This window comes from Bombina bombina, chromosome 6, assembly GCF_027579735.1.
Source record: "Bombina bombina isolate aBomBom1 chromosome 6, aBomBom1.pri, whole genome shotgun sequence".
Lineage (NCBI taxonomy): Eukaryota > Metazoa > Chordata > Amphibia > Anura > Bombinatoridae > Bombina > Bombina bombina.
The window spans coordinates 1,045,394,255-1,045,416,948 of record NC_069504.1 but is presented as its reverse complement, the minus strand read 5'-3'; the positions used below and the strand labels follow the sequence as shown (position 1 = coordinate 1,045,416,948).

The 22,694-nt window shown below is 39.0% G+C and overlaps 1 protein-coding gene across 1 annotated transcript in view; it reads right to left on the bottom strand.

The window, feature by feature from the left end:
* NRIP2 (nuclear receptor interacting protein 2) overlaps positions 1 to 12,633 on the bottom strand; it is a 111,339-nt gene extending 98,706 nt beyond the window's left edge. Inside the window, exon 1 of the mRNA XM_053718813.1 lies at positions 12,564 to 12,633. Within this exon, the coding sequence (XP_053574788.1) occupies positions 12,564 to 12,632 (69 nt within the window). The 5' untranslated portion in view covers position 12,633. The remainder of the gene's footprint in view (positions 1 to 12,563) is intronic.
* Between the last annotated feature and the right edge of the window lie 10,061 nt (positions 12,634 to 22,694).

Below are 22,694 nucleotides of genomic sequence, written 5' to 3'. Positions count from 1 at the left end.
TAAAATAACAAACACTTGATTGAAGAATAAAAACTACATTTAAACACCAAAAAACTCTTAGCCATCTCCGTGGAGATGTTGCCTGTGCAACGGCAAAGAGAATGACTGGGGTAGGCGGAGCCTAGGAGGGATCATATGACCAGCTTTGCTGGGCTCTTTGCCATTTCCTGTTGGGGAAGAGAATATCCCACAAGTAAGGATGACGCCGTGGACCGGACACACCTATGTTGGAGAAAAGCAGTTTTTTTATTTTATCCCTCCCTTTCTTATACTCGTGGACTTCCACATCTGATCTTGGGTATTATATACCATACGTAACAGCTTGTGGACTCTCGCCACCTATATGAAAGGAAACATAATTTATATCTTACCTGATAAATTCATTTATTTCATGATGGCGAGAGTACACAAGGCCCCACCCGTTTGGGTTTGATTTTGTTTACAGCACATCTTTTTTTCCTGCTCCTCCTTTTTGGCTTTTACTCCTTCTTACCACCTTACCTCTTGGGTATACGTTAAACTGAGGTAGAGTGAGGTAGAAGTGGTTTTATAGGCTTTTGAGGTTTGGGAAACTGCCTCCTCCTGGTAGCAATGTATATCCCATAAGTAAGAGATCATGGACTCTTGCCACCATGAAAGAAATTAATTTATCAGGTAAGCTATAAATTATGTTTTGGGACATCATGCGGTTTCATGCAGACTGTAATGTCCTTTAAGTATCATATTATTGTATAGGTCAGCAGCTAGTGTGGTCATTCAGTTTGGTATGTTGGAATGCTCTGTGCATTGATAACAGTGCTTCTGTTGCTTTCCACTAACAAATAATAATTTCTGCTCACAGCTAATAAAAATTTAAGTTTTTTGTATCACCTCTTCAACATTTATGAGGTGTCTTGAATTTGTGTCTTGGAAATCTGGACACCTCTTAATTTTCATTGTTTATTGGCGATATTAGCAGCACTTTTATCATCAGTTTGACGAAAAATGGTCCTATATTTAATATGTGCCGGTCCTGTTTTTTCTGGTCACAATCCAAATTCTCAATACATAATGACACATTTTTAGGGCCATTTTTCACTTTTCAAATTCCACAGGACTTGATAAATCTAGGACAAAGTAAAATAGGTATTGTGCAGGGGCAGAACACAATGAAATGACCACAGCTATATCAGATAACATAAGAAGCAACATTACCAAACAAATGCTTACTGCTTCATCAGTTATGTATTAATAATCAGCACTTTCAAACTAATACAAATTACCCAAATCGATGACCCACCAAACACACATGCCCAATATACTGATAACGCCCTTGTTCAAATCTCTTAGATATACACACATATCACTATGGTTTTAAAGCACAACATGTTAATTGCACACACAGGTCACCTATTAGCACTATTTATTAAAAGTGATCAACGACATACTGTCCCTTCACCCTGTATTGTAATTGCTAAACCCCCAAAATTTACATTTTCAGTCTTCTTAAAGGGACAGCAAACACAATTTTTTTCATGATTCAAATAGAGCATGCAATTTTAATTAACTTTCCAATTTATTTATATTATCTAATTTGTTTTGTTCTCTTTGTATTCTTTGTTAAAAAGTATACCTAGGTAGGTTCAGAAGCTGCTGATTGGTGGCTGCCCATATTTGCCTCTTCTCATTGGCTTTCAGCTAGCTCCCAGTTGTACATTACTGCTCCTTCAAAAAGGATACAAAGATAATTAAGCAAATTAGATAATAGAAGTACATTGAAAAGTTGTTTAAAATTGTATGCTCTATTTGAATTATAAAAGAACCTCCCGCACGCTTATCTAGGGTCAGATTTGCACAAATTACATTTTCTAATGATTTAAAGCAAGTAATTTATGTAAAAAAAGAAACAGCAAAGTTCTGGGTTTAAACGAGGAACGACCGTATATAAATGTAGTAAAGCAGTCAGTAGCTCTAACGGTCTGTCATTCAATAATGGGTGCAAGCTAGCAAAGGTGCCGGAAGGATATGGTATATCGTGTATAACAGTTGGTTGTTAGATGGATACAAACAAACTGTGGCTCGATTGAGCACTCACCTATTGTAAATACCGAAGACTCCTTTTCATCAACCGGACATCCACCAAATGCGGTATACACTCCGACTGCCCGTTGTATCTATGTCACCTTCGGAGGATCCTTTTCAGCCGCAGCCGGATTCAACTTTGCTCCTGCAAAGACCTGTGCTCGGCGGCTTCACAACCGCCACTCGGTTTCGGAATCCCTTCACAGATGTGACACGTGTGTTCGGCTCCCCCAATCCAAGCGGGGGGTAGGTGAGTCACATGGAAATAGCAACCAATCCCAGGACTGCTAAGCTTGCAAGCAAAGATCCAGCACAGACCAAATGCGGAGCTATTAGAAATATATGTAGCAGGACCGCCGGGGGTAGCCACTTATTGCAAAAGGATTCGGGATGATGCCGGATTCCTAGTAATCCAAGATTATAGCAAAAAAAAAGGAAAAAAGTATCCCGGGTATCCAAAATTTTAAAAATAGCAGCTTTATTGGTAATTCTTAAAAACGAACATGTGAGCACACCAACCGAAGGGTAGTGTGCAGCATATGAGGGAAGTGTGCAGCAAAAGAACGATTGGTTTTCACAATTAAGCTAAAACTTAAAATGAGCTAATTGGCATAATCCACTAAACTGATTATGATTCATCATAATTTAATTTCCATAAATTAGTTGTGTTTTTAAAGTAGTTTATTCTATGACAATCTGCATTATGTAAATGTCTGCCTTAGAAACAGAACATTCATTGTTCTGTGTGTTTTGGGATTCACAGCTTAATCCTGATGACACATTTTCTCTCTATGCAGTTGTTCTTATTATAATTGTATTAAAGGGACATATTGCTCAAAATGTTTCTATAATGCATATGCAAACAGATGTTAAACAACATAATTTATGTAAGAACTTACTTGATAAATTAATTTCTTTCATATTGGCAAGAGTCCAGGGGCAAAGTTTCCCAAACCTCAAAATGCCTATAAATACACTCCTCACCACACCCACAATTCAGTTTAACGAATAGTCAAGTAGTGGGTTGATAAAGAAAGGTGTAAAAAGCATCAATAAAGGAATTTGGAAATAATTGTGCTTTATACAAAAAATCATAACCACCATAAAAAGGGTGGGTCTCATGGACTCTTGCCAATATGAAAGAAATGAATTTAAGGTAAGTTCTTACATAAATTATGTTTTCTTTCATGTAATTGGCAAGAGTCCATGAGCTAGTGACGTATGGGATAGTAATACCCAAGATGTGGAACTCCACAGAACAGTCACTAGAGAGGGAGGGATAAAATATTAAAAGCCATTTTCCGCTGAAAAAAATAAATCCACAACCCAAAATATAAGTTTATTCTTATAATGAAAAGAAACATAGAGAACACAAGAGAACATAAGCAGAGGAATCAAACTGAAACAGCTGCCTGAAAGACATTTCTAGCAAAAACTGCTTCCAAAGAGGCAAATGCATCAAAACAGTAGAATTTAGTAAATGTATGCAAAGAAGATCAAGTTGCTGCTTTGCAAATCTGATCAACTGAAGCTTCATTCTTAAAAGCCCACGAAGTGGAGACTGATCTAATAGAATGAGCTGTAATTCTCTGAGGCGGGGCCTGACCCGACTCCAAATAAGCCTGATGAATCAAAAGCTTTAACCAAGATGCCAAGGAAATGGCAGAAGCCTTCTGGCCTTTCCTAGAACTAGAAAAGATAAGAAATAGACTAGAAGTCTTTCGGAAATCTTTAGTAGATTCAACATAATATTTCAAAGCTCTTACCACATCCAAAGAATGTAAGGATCGCTCCAAAGAACAACAATTTCTCTATTAATGTTGTTAGAATTCACAACTTTAGGACGAAATTTAAATGAAGTCCGCAAAACTGCCTTATCCTGATGGAAAATCAGAAAAGGAGATTCACAAGAAAGAGCAGATAATTCGGAAACTCTTCTAGCAGAAGAGATGGCCAAAAGGAACAACACTTTCCAAGAAAGTAGTTTAATGTCCAAAGAATGCATGGGCTCAAATGGAGGAGCCTGTAAAGCCTTCAAAACCAAAATAAGACTCCAAGGAGGAGGAGAGATTGATTTAATGACAGGCTTGATACGGACCAAAGCCTGTACAAAACAGTGAATATCAGGCAGCTTAGCAATCTTTCTGTGAAATAAAACAGAAAGAGCAGAGATTTGTCCCTTCAAGGAACTTGCAGACAAACCCTTAACCAAACCATCCTGAAGAAACTGTAAAATTCTAGGAATTCTAAAAGAATGCCAGGAGAATTTATGAGAAGAACACCATTAAATATAAGTCTTCCAAACTCGATAATAGGCGTTCACTTTCCATACTTTTACATTTAATGATTTGAGATCCTGATGGAAAAATGGACCTTGAGACAGAAGGTCTGCCCTTAATGGAAGTGGCCAAGGTTGGCAACTGGACATCTGAACAAGATCTGCATACCAAAACCTGTGAGGCCATGCTGGAGCTACCAGCAACACAAAGAAGAACTAGAGGCGGGAAAATATAAGCAGGTTGGTAACACCAAGGAACTGTTAACGCATCCACCGCTTCTGCCTGAGGATCCCTGAACCTGGACAGGTACCTGGGTAGTTTCTTGTTTAGATGGGAAGCCATCAGATCTATTTCTGGAAGACCCCACATCTGAACAATCTGAGAAAACATATCTGGATGGAGCGACCACTCCCCCGGATGTAAAGTCTGACAGCTGAGATAATCTGCTTCCCAATTGTCTATGAACTGCAGAAATTAGACAGGAGCTGGATTCCACTCAAGCAAGTATCCGAGATACTTCTTTCATAGCTTGGGGACTGCGAGTCCTACCCTTATAATTGACATATGCCACAGTTGTGATATTGTCTGATATAGGATATTGATTGTGATATATTTGTATAATCCCTGCACCATTGTTCAGCATACAAAGCTGGAGAGGTCTCATATGAAAATGAGCAAAGGGGATCGTGTCCGATGCTGCAGTCATGAGACCTAAAACTTCCATGCACATAGCTACTGAAGGGAATGATTGAGATTGAAGGTTCCGACAAGCTGAAACCAATTTTAATTGTCTCTTGTCTGTTAGTCATGGACACTGAATCTATCTGGAAACCTAAAAAGGTGACCCTTGTCTGAGGAATCAAATAACTTTTTGGTAAACTGATCCTCCAACCATGTCTTTGAAGAAACAACACTAGTTGATTTGTGTGAGATTCTGCAGAAAGTAAAGACTGAGCTAGTACCAAGATATCGTCCAAATAAGGAAACACCGCAATACCCCATTCTCTGATTACAGAGAGTAGGGCACCATGAACCTTTGAAAAGATATTGGAGCTGTCACTAGGCCAAATGGAAGAGCGACAAATTGGTAATGCTTGTCTAGAAAAGAGAATCTCAGAAACTGAAAGTGGTTTGGATGAATCGGAATATGAAGATATGCATCCTGTAAGTCTGTGGTGGACATATAATGCCCTTGCTGAACAAAAGGCAGAATAGTCCTTATAGTCACCATTTTGAAAGTTGGTACTCTTACATAACGATTTAACATTTTCAGATCCAGAACTGGCCTGAATGAATTTTCTTTCTTTGGGACAATGAATAGATTTGAATAAAACCCCAGACTCTGTTCCTGAAACAGAACTGGTATGATTACCCTTGAAAGTTCCAGGTCTGAAACACACTTCAGAAAAGCCTGAGCCTTTACTGGATTTCCTGGGATGCGTAAGAGAAAAAAATCTTCTCACAGGAGGTCTTACTCTGAATTTTATTCGGTACCCTTGAGAGACAATACTCTGAATCCACTGATTTTGGACAGAATCTGCCCAAATGTTTTGGAAGAATCTCAATCTGCCCCCTACCAGCTGAGCTGGAATGAGGGCCGCACCTTAATGCAGACTTGGGGGCTGGATTTGATTTCTTAAACGGCTTGGATTTATTCCAACTTAAAGAAGGTTTCCAATTGGGACCAGATTCTTTGGGGGAAGGATTAGGTTTCTGTTCCTTATTTTGTCAAAAGGAACTAAAATGGTAAGAAGCTTTAGATTTACCCTTTGGTCTTTTATCCTGAGCCAAAAAACCTCCCTTTCCCCCAGTGAGAGTTGAAATAATCGAATCCAACTGAGAACCAAATAACTTATTACCTTGGAAAGAAAGAGATAGTAATCTAGACTTAGATCTTATGTCAGCATTCCAATGTTTGAGCCACAAAGCTCTTCTAGCTAAAATAGCTAAAGACATAGATTTAATATCAATTTTGATGATATCAAAAATGGCATCACAGATAAAATGATTAGCATGTTGAAGCAAGCAAACAATGCTAGACAAACCAGGATCCATTTCCTGTTGCGCTAAACTTTCCAACCAAAAGGTTGATGCAGCTGCAACATCAGCCACAGAAATGGCAGGCCTGAAAAGATAGCCAGAATATAAATAAGCTTTCTTTAGATAAGATTCAAGTTTCCTATCTAAAGGGTTTTTAAAAGAAGTACTATCTTCCATAGGAATAGTAGTACGTTTAGCAAGAGTAGAAATAGCCCCATCAACTTTGGGGATCTTTTCCCAAAACTCCAATCTAACTGCTGGCAAAGGATACTATTTTTTAAACCTTGAAGAAGGAATAAAAGAAGTACCAGGCCTATTCCATTCCTTAGAAATCATATCAGAAATAGCATCAGGAACTGAAGTAACCACAAGAGGTTTATAAACCGAATTTAAAACGTTTACTAGTTTTAATATCAAGAGGACTAGCTTCCTCAATATCCAATGTAATCAACACTTCTTTTAACAAGGAACGAATATACTCCATTTTAAATAAATAAGTTGATTTATCAGTGGAGATATCTGAGGAAGGATCTTATGAATCAGATAGATCCTCATCAGAGGAGGATAATTCAGTATGTTGTCGGTCACTTGAAATGTCATCAACTTTATGAGAAGTTTTAAAAGACCTTTTACGTATATTAGAAGGCGGGATGGCAGACAAAGCCTTCTGAATTGCATCAGCAATAAAATCTTTTATATTCACAGGTATATCATGTACATTAGATGTTGAAGGAACAACAGGCATTGCACTATTACTGATGGACACATTATCTGCATGTAAAAGCTTATCATGACAACTATTATATACAAATGCTTTGGTAGAACTGTTATCAGGCAGCAGGGTTCCAACAGTGGTTTCTGAGACAGGATCAGATTGAGACATCGAAAGGCACCCACCCACATATAGCAGATAGCCAAACCAGTACTGAAACAGTTATCAGTAGAGGTAATGGAATATGAGAGTATATAGTCAATCTGAATAAGGGAGGTAGGAGATTAATCTCTACGACCGATAACAGAGAACCTATGAAATAGATCTCCCGTGAGGAAAACCATTACATTCAATAGGTGATACTTCACATACCTCTGTCATTCACTGTACTCTGAGAGGAATCAGGCTTCAAAATGCTGAGAAGCGCATATCAACGCAGAAATCCTAGCACAAACTTACTTCACCACCTCCATAGGAGACAAAGTTTGTAAAACTGAATTGTGGATGTGGTGAGGGGTGAATTTATAGGCATTTTGAGGTTTGGGAAACTTTGCCCCTCCTGGTAGGATTGTATATCCCATACGTCACTAGCTTGTGGACTCTTGCCAATTACATGAAAGAAATTGTGTTTACATCATGTTTTTATGTGTGTAAGAAGGTTAGAGAGATATAAAAAAAAAAATATATATATATATATATATATATATATATATATATATATATATATATATATATATATATATAGGAAAGTTTTTTTAGTAGTATGTCCCTTTAATTACTTACCTATATGGAGATGTTGTTGCTATTCTTAGACAGTGTTGGATAACAAGTTCTGACTTCTTTACTATTCTGTTCCCTATACAACTGTTCTAGCACACAGGACATTCGGTTTTGAGCCCATATCTGGACCCTTTTAGGCATATAAAAGTCAAGATTAAACTTTCATGAATCAGAGCACACAATTTTAAGAGACTTTTCAATAGTTAAGGATTGGTAGAAAGTACAAAACCAATACTGCAATATTAGTTTCAATCTACAATTAAACAAATGATTGTTGTCATGCAGCGCCAGCACCAGGCAGGTGCAAGAAGTATGACGCACTCTGCCTTGCACTTGCTACACACTTGCCCTGCTACTAGTTGTGGGATGAAAATATGAAATTCATCCAGCAGCGATACTCACTGGTTAGAGCTTCAAGGAGTCACTACAAAACTCCCCAACAATAGTGAAACAATGTAAAATGAAGCTCTCCAAAATGCCAAAATTTCAATAGTTTATTTGAGAGAGTGCAGAGTCAAACAGCCACGACATTTCGGGGAGCCATGCCCCTTAATCATGTGGTAAGTGATAGTACAGGTACACCTGTTTAAATAGCTCACCTTGGGATTTTAACCCTTACAATCTTGTAATTTACATTGCATTTATAGAATGTAAATTACAAGATTGTAAGGGTTAAAATCCCAAGGTGAGCTATTTAAACAGGTATACCTGTACTATCACTTACCACATGATTAAGGGGCATGGCCCCCAGAAACGTCGTGGCTGTTTGACTCTGCACTCTCTCAAATAAACTATTGAAATTTTGGCATTTTGGAGAGCTTCATTTTACATTGTTTCACTAGTTGTGGGATGGCCCGGGTTGGCCTGATACTGGGACTACAATACCCAGACAGCCCAGGGGCATATATATATATATATAGACATGCACTAGGCCAACCAAATAAAAAGGCAGCATTTTCCTGCCGGCTCTGTCTGAGGTGGCTGAGCTGTAGTGTATTTTAGTCAGTGGGAAATATTATTCTGCAGTCTGCACTCTTCTATGTGACAATGGGAGAGCGGAGGCTTACCGTGCAGCAGTGTGCTTTAAGTTCACATTTTCTCTCCTTGAATTGGAACTGCTAGAGCAAAAAATATATCACCAGAGTTTCTAACTATCCCACATTTTGTGGAACAGCCACAGTTTGGGAGATCAGTCCCATTGCCCTTCCCATTGCATTTGCCCCCAGACTGACAAAAACCCACTCATCACATGCCTGTCTTCACTCAATGCACACGCAGACTCCACCTTGATTCAACCCCATTCGACCCCAACCCATGGCCTGTTCTTACTCACTGTTTTGCAAAGAAGTTGAGAAAAGTTGGGAGATATGCATCCTAATCTGGTATTATTAATAATATGCAATATGGTTAAATCTACCTCTTTTATGGAGTAATCCTACTGAAACTGTGCAATATAAAGCAGGTTTATCTAACATCCAAATACTGTTGGAATCTTAAACATGCAGCATTTTTTAAGTACATCAGTCTTATAATAGGCGTATAACTCAAGTGTAATGTTGGACCTGAAGGCTTGAAGTCATAGAGCTGCATTCACATTGCAGAAAGATGACAAGACCAACAACAAAAATAAACATTAATGAAACCAGCTGTAACTTAGTAGCATATTAGATTCAATAAAACACATAAGGGATTAAATGCTTAGTCGTGTTATCTTAACATTCAAACAAACCTAAACTGTATTAGCCCCAAACCTATTAACTGAATAAAACACACAGCACCAATGTGGAAGGAAAAGACCAGCGAGGGTCACTTTTATTTTAGGTCACCAATTACTAATAAACCAACTAAACTTTTTGATACTATATAAATATATATTAAACATGGTGGTAATTGATTCCCTACATAATATATAGATTTAGCTATAACTGTTACAGGGCAGTCCTGGGCAACCCCTGCCATAAGCAATATTGTGGAGCTGCTTACACGTAGAGAGGAGCACCCTAGGCCCGTACCTAGGCTGGGTTGCTCCTCCCTTCCGCCCAAAAAAATGGCAACAGGGCCTAGACATTCCACTTGAGCGCTATAAATGGTGCTCCTGCCCATAAGGGCCTCAACATCGTTGTCCGCACAAACTAACGTACGTTAAGAGAGACCAAATATTACCGTGCTCAAGTAAAACTACCCCGCCATGCTTCTGCAGCAACCCTAAGGAAGCCGTATAACTCAAGCCAACTAATGTCAATCAGGGAGGGAGGGTAGGCAACTTCAGGGATCTTCGTCAGAAAGAGGACTGGAAGCTTCCTGTATCACATTTTAACAGGCTGGTAAGACCAACCTCCATATTTTCAACATTGCTGCTAACCTATACACTCCCTGCACAGCTTTCATTACCATCCCCTCCAAGCATTAACCCTTAGTGGCGTTCCAAGCCCAGTTAGGACTTTCCTCTATCAATTGTAAAACAATCTCCCGTACACACACAAAAAAATAACCACAACATCACAACTTGAAAATCATGGAATTGAAAGATATTTGTACCCATCCCACAGCTGCAAGTTCAGCTCTATTATAATCACTGGAGAAGCAACTATCTTGTAACCACATAGAATGAGTTTCACTGTCAAGGAAACCAGTATCACAAAAATGCCTCCAAACCTTACAAAACAATCAAATGAAAATGGGAAGAATCTTGCCCTATAAAATTAATGAAAAATAAAAAACAGACAGCATTGTCAGCTTTGCAATTAGGGTTGCCACCTCAGCCATGTTTTCCTGGACACTTATAAGTTGTACATGCTGCAGGGTATACAGGTAGGAACATGAATTTCAACCCTGGACAGCACACAAATAGTGACACTGAACATCACTATTCATGTTCCTTTCTGCACACCCTGCAGCATGTATAACTCATAAGTGTCCAGGAAACCATGGCCAAGGTGGCAATCCTATTTGCAATAGTGAGACACACCCAAGACATTACACTTTGTAATGACAATAGAGTCTTTATAAATTCTGCATGCTTGGCAGAATTGTAGGTGGAAACCACATTCATGCCTCCAGAATCTATAACAAAACATTCATTCAAATATACAACAGAGATTTACATTAAAGTGGCAGTGTACCCTAAAGGTTTCTCCTGTTTAATTTATCCATTTTATTTGCTGGAGTGTATTAAATTGTTTACAAATAGCTAATTAACCTTTATTTTGGCATTCAAAATATCTAATTTTGCCTGTGGTATCCCTACCTATATTGAAAATGCCTAGCTATTGGAAAACGATATAAACATAACCAGAAGAAATTACATACCCAGTAGTGGTTAGGATAAATTATTTAATTTTCAATTGCTCTCTCTAAGGGGGCCTGATATTCAAAAGCTTGTCACTTAAGTAAGAGGAGAGGTCCCTAAATATTTTAGAAACACACATTTTTATTTGAAAGCCATTTATCTCACTATGCAGGGTTTTGCATATTAAAGGGACAGTCAAGTATAAATTAAACTTTCATTATTCAGATAGGACTTTTAATTTTAATTGACTTTCCAATTTACTTTTATCATCAAATTTGCTTTTTTCTCTTGATATTCTTAGTTTAAACTAAACCTAGGTAGGCTCATATGCTAATTTCTAAACCTTTGAAGGCTGCCTCTTATCACATGCTTTTTAAATCTCTTTTCAACACAAAGAGACAAAAAGTACACATGGGCTATACAGATAACACTGTGTTCAGGCACAGGGGGTTATTTAAGATCTAGCACAAACCAATGCTAAATTTAAGACAATAGATAATAAACAGTCAAAGTCATGTGATCAGGGGGCTGGAAGAAGGTTCCTAGATACAAGGTAATCACAGAGGTAAAAAGTACATTAATATAACTGTGTTGGTTATGCAAAACTGGGGAATGAGTAATAAAGGGATTATCTATCTTTTAAAACAATAACAATTCTATGGTTGACTGTCCCTTTAAAGCGACAGTTTACTCAAAAATGTTCTCCCCTTTAATTTGTTCCCAATGATCCATTTTGCCTGCTGGAGTGTATTAAATTGCTTACAAGTATTTCCATTACCCTTATATTGGCATTTGAAATAGTTTATTTTGTCTGTGGTATCCCCACCCATCGTGAAAGTTTTTGGCCTCAAGGCCAAGCTGTGTTAATACAGCCAGTAGAAGAAATTACATTCCCAGTGGGTTATAGAAGAGATAAGGTAATAAAATGTTAATTTTCCATTGTTCTCTCCAAGCATTGGTGATTGGTTTATGGACAGATATAAGATAAAAAAGCAGGTATATGTACACAATGTGATAAAGTAATGGGATCTGATTATACCTACAAGCTCAACCCATTTTATTAGGTTATGGCTTCAAAACACAAAATCAGCTAATTCATATACACAAATAAACCTGAAAAAAGCAAATCTCATACATTTTATACTCTGCAGCTGGTAAAAAAAGTAATTGGAAATACATTAAGGGAAAAACAATTTTATAGTATACTGTCCCTTTAAGGAGAGACACCTACATTACATTATAATGCCTAAAAAAATCCCAGAGATTTTGCAGGATTTCTGTCCATGCCTGCGAGCTTTTGAATATCAGGCCCTAAGTATTGGGCTTTGGTATACAGACAGAGATAATATAAATAAGCATGTGTGTACAGAAAGTGATAAATTAAGGAGATAATATGATTTACCTGCAAGCTCAACCTGTGACGGAAGAGTGGGTGCCCAGGCTCACTGATGGGGGGGGGTTGGGCCCACATGGTTTCCCTTATTCTGTGTTTTGGGCCTTGCGTCTCATGCATGTATGTCAATAACAGTGATGTATTGCTATTTGTACAAATTATGTCACAAGCCAGTGTACAAAGAAAGATTTTCCTAGTCTCTGCTTAAAAGACTGATTTATATATCTGAGCAGGCTGCTTCAAAGCAGATGGCAGTAAATCTTCTAGGGACAAAAGTGGTATCTGGTCCATCTATTACCCTCAGATCTGGCACTTCAAAATGCTGCATTTGTATTCCTCAGCCAGACTGACTACAATCTCAGCAGGCGATCAGGGGGTGGGACTGACAGCTGTTAACAGTGATGCCCCTCTGGGTGCTGGGTTACGATTGGTTGCTAAGATCATCGCTAGGGGGCGTGTTGTGAGCTGACAAGAGAGATGGGCAGTTTTCAAAACCATTTTGCGTGGGAAAAAAGGGAGAATGATTCCAAGTTGCCAGAACTATACAGGGTCGATTACCCAAGAGCTCTGTGACTGTGGCGGATAGAACAGGGTAGTTTTTCTCCTAGCCCCAAAGTGAGTGTGTTCTGTATTTTGTGTACTTCTGTGTGTTTGCCTATTTTCAGTGAATAAAGTACAATTTATTTCACCATTCATTTTGCTCATTGAAATAATCCCAGTTAAAGGGCCATAATACCCAAATGTTTAAACACTTGAAAGTGATGCAGCATAGCTGTAAAAAGCTGATTAGAAAATATCACCTGAACATCTCTATGTTAAAAAGAAAGATATTTTACCTCAAAAGTTCCTCAGTAGCCACCTCCCATTGTAAAGGATTTCTAAGCAGCATTTTAGTGTGTTTGTCCTGGGACATCTGAAGGGACTAGCATCGTGCACTCTCATATTATTTCACCAATCAGGTAAAGGAAGCTTACTATGAAATCTCATGAGAGTTAAGTGAAATCTCATGAGATCACAGTAAGAGTTCATGACCTCAGCACTGCTGATGCTGATTGGCTGCTGTTCATTTCTTCATTTTTTTAAATTTGTTTACCTGCAGCTGGGAGCAGCTGAGTATAACTTTTTACACGGAACTTACTCTGCTGAGCTGAGGAGATTGTGAGGTAAAATATCTTCCTTTTTTACATAGAGATGCTCAGGTGATATTTTCCTGACAGTGAATAAAGTACAATTTATTTCACCATTCATTTTGCTCATTGAAATAATCCCAGTTAAAGGGCCATAATACCCAAATGTTTAAACACTTGAAAGTGATGCAGCATAGCTGTAAAAAGCTGATTAGAAAATATCACCTGAACATCTCTATGTAAAAAAGAAAGATATTTTACCTCAAAAGTTCCTCAGTAGCCACCTCCCATTGTAAAGGATTTCTAAGCAGCATTTTAGTGTGTTTGTCCTGGGACATCTGAAGGGACTAGCATCGTGCACTCTCATATTATTTCACCAATCAGGTAAAGGAAGCTTACTATGAAATCTCATGAGAGTTAAGTGAAATCTCATGAGATCACAGTAAGAGTTCATGACCTCAGCACTGCTGATGCTGATTGGCTGCTGTTCATTTCTTCATTTTTTTAAATTTGTTTACCTGCAGCTGGGAGCAGCTGAGTATAACTTTTTACACAGAACTTACTCTGCTGAGCTGAGGAGATTGTGAGGTAAAATATCTTCCTTTTTTACATAGAGATGCTCAGGTGATATTTTCCTGTCAGTGAATAAAGTACAATTTATTTCACCATTCATTTTGCTCATTGAAATAATCCCAGTTAAAGGGCCATAATACCCAAATGTTTAAACACTTGAAAGTGATGCAGCATAGCTGTAAAAAGCTGATTAGAAAATATCACCTGAACATCTCTATGTAAAAAAGAAAGATATTTTACCTCAAAAGTTCCTCAGTAGCCACCTCCCATTGTAAAGGATTTCTAAGCAGCATTTTAGTGTGTTTGTCCTGGGACATCTGAAGGGACTAGCATTGTGCACTCTCATATTATTTCACCAATCAGGTAAAGGAAGCTTACTATGAAATCTCATGAGAGTTAAGTGAAATCTCATGAGATCACAGTAAGAGTTCATGACCTCAGCACTGCTGATGCTGATTGGCTGCTGTTCATTTCTTCATTTTTTTAAATGTGTTTACCTGCAGCTGGGAGCAGCTGAGTATACCTTTTTACACAGAACTTACTCTGCTGAGCTGAGGAGATTGTGAGGTAAAATATCTTCCTTTTTTACATAGAGATGCTCAGGTGATATTTTCCTGTCAGCTTTTTACAGTTATACTGCATCAGTTTCAAGTGATTTAGCATATGAGTATTATGTCCCTTTAAACAACGGTATAGAGTGCTGGTGTCCTGTGGCACAACCCATTTTAAAGGGTTGTGGATTCAAAGAACAAAAACACAATTTATGATTACCTGATAAATTTATTTCTCTTGTGGTGTATCCAGTCCACGGATCATCCATTACTTCTGGGATATTCTCATTCCCAACAGGAAGTTGCAAGAGGACACCCACAGCAGAGCTGTAATATAGCTCCTCCCCTAACTGTCATAGCCAGTCATTCGACCGAAAACAAGCCGAGAAAGGAGGAACCATAGGGTGCAGTGGTTACTGTAGTTTAAATTTAAAAATTACCTGCCTTAAAATGACAGGGCGGGTCGTGGACTGGATACACCACAAGAGAAATAAATTTATCAGGTAAGCATAAATTGTGTTTTCTCTTGTAAGGTGTATCCAGTCCACGGATCATCCATTACTTCTGGGATACCTATACCAAAGCTAAAGTACACGGATGAAGGGAGGGACAAGGCAGGAACTTAAATGGAAGGAACCACTGCCCGTAAAACCTTTCTCCCAAATATAGCCTCCGAAGAAGCAAAAGTATCAAATTTGTAAAATTTTGAAAAAATATGAAGCAAAGACCAAGTCGTCGCCTTGCAAATCTGATCAAAAGAAGCCTCATTTTTAAAGGCCCAAGTGGAAGCCACAGCTCTAGTGGAATGAGCTGTAATCCTTTCAGGAGGCTGCTGTCCAGCAGTCTCATAGGCTAAGCGGATTAAGCTTCTTAGTCAAAAAGAAAAAGAGGTTGCAGAAGCCTTTTGACCTCTCCTCTGTCCAGAGTAGACAACAAAAAAAGCAGATGTTTGACGAAAATCTTTAGTAGCTTGTAAGTAAAACTTTAAAGCACGGACCACGTCCAGATTGTGTAACACAAGGATGGAACAACAATCTCTTGATTGATATTCTTGTTAGATACCACCTTAGGTAAGAACCCAGGTTTGGTACGCAGGACTACCTTATCCGTATGAAAAATCAGATAAGGAGAATCACATTGTAAGGCAGATAGCTCAGAGACTCTACGAGCCGAGGAAATAGCTACCAAAAAAAAAAAACTTTCCAAGATAAAAGCTTGATATCTATGGAATGAAGAGGTTCAAACGGAACTCCTTGAAGAACCTTAAGAACCAAGTTTAAGCTCCATGGTGGAGCAACAGGTTTAAACACAGGCTTGATTCTAACTAAAGCCTGACAAAATGCCTAAACGTCTGGAACATCTGCCAGACGCTTAACTAGCTGACAATCCTTTTTCCAAACCTTCTTGGAGAAAAGATAATATCCTAGCAATCCTGACCTTACTCCATGAGTAACCCTTGGATTCACACCAATAAAGATATCTACGCCATACCTTATGGTAAATTTTCCTGGTGACAGGCTTTCGTGCCTGTCTTAAGGTATCAATAACTGACTCGGAGAAGCCACGCTTTGATAAAATCAAGCGTTCAATCTCCAGGCAGTCAGCCTCAGAGAAATTAGATTTGGATGGTTGAAAGGACCCTGAAGTAGAAGGTCCTGTTTGCTAGATCTGCATACCAGGTCCTGCGTGGCCACGCAGGTGCTATCAGAATCACCAATGCTCTCTCCTGCTTGATCTTGGCAATCAGTCGAGGGAGCAGAGGAAACGGTGGAAACACATAAGCCAGGTTGAAAGACCAGGGCGCTGCTAGAGCATCTATCAGTGTCGCCTTGGGATCCCTGGACCTGTATCCGTAACATGGAAGCTTGGCGTTCTGGCGAGACGCCATGAGATCCAGTTCTGGTTTGCCCCAATGATGATTCAGTTGTGCAAATACCTCCGGATGGAGTTCCCACTCTCCCGGATGAAAAGTCTGACGACTTAGAAAATCCGCCTCCCAGTGCTCTACACCTGGGATATGGATAGCTGATAGGTGGCAAGAGTGAATCTCTGTCCAGCGAATTATTTTTGAAACTTCTAACATCTTTAGGGAACTTCTCGTTCCCCCTTGATGGTTGATGTAAGCTACAGTCGTGATGTTGTCCGACTGAAATCTGATGTACCTCAGAGTTGCTAACTGAGGCCAAGCCTGAAGAGCCTTGAATATCGCTCTTAGTTCCAGAATATTTAATGGAAGGAGAGACTTCTCCTGAGTCCACGATCCCTGAGCCTTCAGGGAGTTTCAGACTGCACCCCAACCTAGAAGGCTGGCATCTGTCGTAACAATTGTCCAATCTGGCCTGCGAAAGGTCATACCTTTGGACAGATGGACCAGAGATAGCCACCAGAGAAGAGAATCCCTGGTCTCTTGGTCCAGATTCAGTTGAGGGGACAAATCTGTGTAATCCCCGTTCCACTGACTGAGCATGCATAGTTGCAGCGGTCTGAGATGTAAGCGTGCAAACGGCACTATGTCCATTGCAGCTACCATTAAGCCGATTACTTCCATACACTGAACCACCGAAGGGCGCGGAATGGAATGAAGAACCCGGCAGGAATTTAGAAGCTTTGATAACCTGGACTCCGTCAGGTGAATTTTCATTTCTACAGAATCTATCAGAGTCCATAGAAAGGAAACTCTTGTGAGTGGGGATAGAGAACTCTTTTCCTCGTTCACTTTCCACCCATGCGACCACAGAAATGCCAGTACTACGTCCGTATGAGACTTGGCAATTTGGAAGTTTGACGCCTGTATCAGGATGTCATCTAAATAAGGGGCTACTGCTATGCCCCGCAGCCTTAGGACCGCCATAAACGACCCTAGAACCTTTGTAAAGATTCTTGGGGCTGTAGCTAATCCAAAGGGAAGAGCTACAACTGGTAATGCCTGTCTTGAAAGGCAAACCTGAGAAACCGATGATGATCTTTGTGTATCTGAATGTGAAGATAAGCATCCTTTAGATCCACTGTAGTCATATATTGACCCTCCTGGATCAGTGGTAGGATGGTACGAATAGTTTCCATCTTGAACGACGGAACTTTGAGGAATTTGTTTAAGATCTTTAGATCCAAAATTAGTCTGAAGGTTCCCTCTTTTTTGGGAACCACAAACAGATTTGAGTAAAAACCCTGTCCCTGTTCCTCCTTTGGAACTGGATGGATCACTCCCATAACTAGGAGGTCTCGTACACAGTGTAAGAATGCCTCTCTCTTTATCTGGTGTGCAGATAATTGTGAAAGGTGAAATCTCCCTTTTGGGAAGCTTTGAAGTCCAGAAGATATCCCTGGGATATAATTTCCAACGCCCAGGGATCCTGAACATCTCTTGCCCACGCCTGGGCAAAGAGTGAAAGTCTGCCCCCTACTAGATCCGTTCCCGGATAGGGGGCCGTTCCTTCATGCTGTCTTAGAGGCAGCAGCAGGTTTTTTTTACCTGCTTACCTTTTTGCCAGGTCAGGTTTGGTCTCCAGACCATCTTGGATTGAGCAAAAGTTCCCTCTTGTTTATTATTAGAGGAAGTTGATGCCGCACCTGCCTTGAAGTTTTGAAAGGCACGAAAATTAGACTGTTTGGCACTAGATTTGGACCTGTCCTGAGGAAGGGCATGACCTTTTCCTCCAGTGATATCAGCAATAATCTCCTTCAACCAGGCCCGAATAGGGTCTGCCCCTTTAAGGGAATGTTAAGTAGCTTAGATTTTGAAGTCACGTCAGCTGACCATGATCTAAGCCATAGCGCTCTGCGCGCCTGTATATCAAAACCAGAATTCTTAGCCGTTAGTTTAGTCAAATGAACAATGGCATCAGAATAAAAGAATTGGCTAGCTTAAGTGCTCTAAGTTTGCCAAGTATGTCATCCAATGGAGCCTCTTCCAGAGACTCAAACCAGTACGCCACAGCAGCAGTGACAGGGGCAATGCATGCAAGGGGCTGTAGGATAAAACCTTGTTGAATAAATATTTTCTTAAGGTAACCTCTAATTTTTTATCCATTGGATCTAAAAAAAAAAACAACTGTCCTCGACAGGGATAGTAGTACGCTTTACTAGAGTAGAAACTGCTCCCTCCACCTTAGGGACTGTCTGCCATAAGTCCCGTGTGGTGGCGTCTATTTGGAAACATTTTTCTAAAAATAGGAGGGGAAGAGAACGGCACACCTGGTCTATCCCATTCCTTATTAAAAATTTCTGTAAACCTTTTAGGTATTTGGAAAAACATCAGTACACACCGGCACTGCAAAGTATTTATCCAGTCTACACAATTTCTCTGGCACTGCAATTGTATCACAGTCATTCAGAGCAGCTAAAACCTCCCTAAGCAACACGCGGAGGTGTTCAAGCTTAAATTTAAATGTAGAAATATTAGAATCAGGTATCTTTCCTGAGTCATTAACATCACCCACTGAATGAAGCTCTCTTTCCTCAGCTTCTGCATATTGTGAGGTAGTATCAGGCATGGTTCTTAAAGCATCAGTATGCTCTGCATTTTGTCTCACCCCAGAGCTATCTCGCTTACCTCTAATTTCAGGTAGTCTGGCTAATACCGCTGACAGTGTATTATCCATGACTGCCGCCATGTCTTGTAAAGTAAACGCTATGGGCGCCCTAGATGTATTTGGCGCCATTTGAGCATGAGTCCCTTAAACGGGAGTCAAATGGTCTGACACGTGTGGAAAGTTAGTCGGCATAACTTCCCCCTCGTCAGATTCCTCTGGTGATAAATTTTTTAAAGACAGAAAATGATCTTTATTGCATAAAATGAAATCAGTACATTTGGTACACATTCTAAGAGGGGGTTCCACCATGGCTTTTAAACATAATAAACAAGGAGTTTCTTCTATGTCAGACATGTTTATAAAGAATAGCAATGAGACTAGCAAGCTTGGAAAACACTTTAAATCAAGTTAACAAGCAAATATAAAAAACGGTACTGTGCCTTTAAGAGAAACAAATTTTGTCAGAATTTGAAAAACAGTGAAAAAATGCAGTAAATCAAACAAAATTTTTACAGTGTGTATAATAGGCTAACAGAGCATTGCACCCACTTGCAAATGGATGATTAACCCCTTAGTTCAAAAAACGGATCAAAAAAACGAAATAGACGTTTTTTAACGGTCACAACCAACTGCCACAGCAAGCTGTGGCCCTACCTTCCCCAATAAACGACTTTGGAAAGCCTTTGGGCCCTTTAGAGATGTCCTATAGCATTCAGAGGGCCTTTGAGGGAAGCTGGATGTCACAGTTTGTAATTTTAACTGCACCAACTGTAACTTTTATACTACAACAGTGGAAATTGTTTCTAGTCAAAATTTAAGCCAGCCATGTGGAAAAAACTAGGCCCCAATAAAGTTTTATCACCAAAGCATATATAAAAATGATTAAACATGCCAGAAAACGTTTTATATTGTAAATATCATAAGGGTATTACCCCTGGGAGTAAGCATGATACCAGTCGTTATTAAATCACTGTATTCAGGCTTAACTTACATTAATCCGGTATCAGCAGCATTTTCTAGTGTTTTCCATCTCTAGAAAAAATTATAACTGCACATACCTGATAGCAGAATAAACTGCACGCCATTCTCTCGCTGAAGTTACCTCATCTGTGTAATCCCCTCAGACATATGTGAGAACAGCAATGGATCTTAGTTACAACCTGCTAAGATCATAGAAACCTCAGGCAGATTCTTCTTCTATTTACTGCCTGAGATAAAATAGCACAACTCCGGTACTATTTAAAAATAACAAACTTTTGATTGAAGAAAATAAACTAGCTATATTTAACCACTCTCTCCTACAACGTCCTTGCTTGTTGAGAGTTGCAAGAGAATGACTGGGTATGACAGTTAGGGGAGGAGCTATATTACAGCTCTGCTGTGGGTGTCCTCTTGCAACTTCCTGTTGGGAATGAGAATATCCCAGAAGTAATGGATGATCCGTGGACTGGATACACCTTACAAGAGAAACCAGCTATTCATCATATACAAAAATAAACCAAAAGAAGCAATTTCTCATAAATTGTAGACTCTGCTACAGGTATAAAAATTATTTGGAAATACATTAAAGGGATATGAAACCCAATTTTTTTTCTTTCATGATTCAGACAGACTGCACCTTTTGATACAATATATATATATACAAATTTTATACTATTATGTTTTCATATTTAATGTGTGCTAACATGATATGTGCTATGGGATAATATAACTGTGAGTACTGGACGTCCCTTTAAGAATCTATTATAGGTGTGTCTGGTCTCAGGTGTACCTACGCAACAGGAAATGCTTTGTCTTTAAAAGAATCATTTGTTTTACTTTGTTTAGTCCCTGACGAAGTGGCTACGGGCAGGAAACGCGTCGGACGTTTTCATCCTTTCTAGCTCTCTCCCGAGCCTTTATGTACCTTGTTTGTACTTCAGACTTTTAATAAAATCGTTTTTTACTTGCTTTCTTTGTGGCGGATGTGATTTCTTTGCAGCAGGCATCAATATTGCTTTCCATTGGATTTTCATTTTCCAGAGACTTGGGAGTGTCTCTTTACCTGCTTGCAAGGAGCCTCGCTATCATCCAGCACAGTGGAATCAGCGGATTTAAGGTATTCTTTTTTGCATCCAAGGTACCTTGTTACTATATTACGCAACTGTAATGCTAAGACAAATTTCACTGTTGACCTGCTTTTTTCACTGATGAGATTGATAAGCGATACTTTAGAGATATACACGAAATTGCACTACTGACAACCTACAGTTTGATACACTACGATACAATCTGAACTGTTATTAGTAATATTATTACATCTCACTACATATCAAGTGCAACATCGTAATACTGTCTCGAGTGCACCACCAGTTGATGATTCAGACAGAGCATGCAATTTTAAGCAACTTTCTAATTTACTCCTATTATCAATTTTTCTTTGTTCTCTTGGTAGCTTTATTTGGAAAAGCAGGAATGTAAGCTTAGGAGCTGGCCCATTTTTGGTTCAGCACCAAATCAGCAAGCGCTACCCATGTGCTGAACCAAAAATGGGCCAGCTCTTAAGCTTACATTTCTGCTTTTCAAATAAAGATAGCAAGAGAATGAAGAAAAAATAATCGGAGTAAATTAGAAAGTTGCTTAAAATGGCATGCTCTATCTGAATCATGAGTGAAAAAAGTTGGGCTTCATATCCCTTTAAGGGGAAAAACTATTTACAGTGCACTGTCCCTTTGAAAATTCAAACGTTTCAAAAGTTTTTCCAAAGTTGTGGAGGTTATATTTGTTTTAGCTATAAATATTAATGGCTGGAACAACAAACAACAGTATACTTGAAAAGATACAGGATTCGGAAGGCAAGGCTCAATTCATTTAGAGCATGATCTTTATCTGTCAACAAGGCCCCAAGGCAACCTCACGAGTGTCTAGTAATCTAGCCCAATCAGACAACAAAGAGCAAAGAAACAAATTGCATTACTATACTTTTAAAGGGACAGTCTACAATATCATTTTTTATTGTTGTAAGAGATAGATAAACCCTTTATTACCCATTCCCCAGTTTTGCATAACCAACACTGTTATATTAATATACTTTTTACCTCTGTTGTTACCTTGTATCTAAACATCTTCTGACAGCTCCCTGATCACATGACTATTTATTATCTATTGACTTGTATTTTAGCCTGACTTGTATTTTAGCCAATTAGTGCTGTGTTGTGCTGACTCTTAAAGGGATATGAAACCCAAAATTTGTATTTCATGATTCAGATAGAGAATACAATTTTAAACAACTTTCCAATTTACTTCTATTATTTAATTTGCTTTCTTCTCTTGTTATCCTTTGCTGAAAGGTTTATCTTGGCAAGCTCAGGAGCAGCA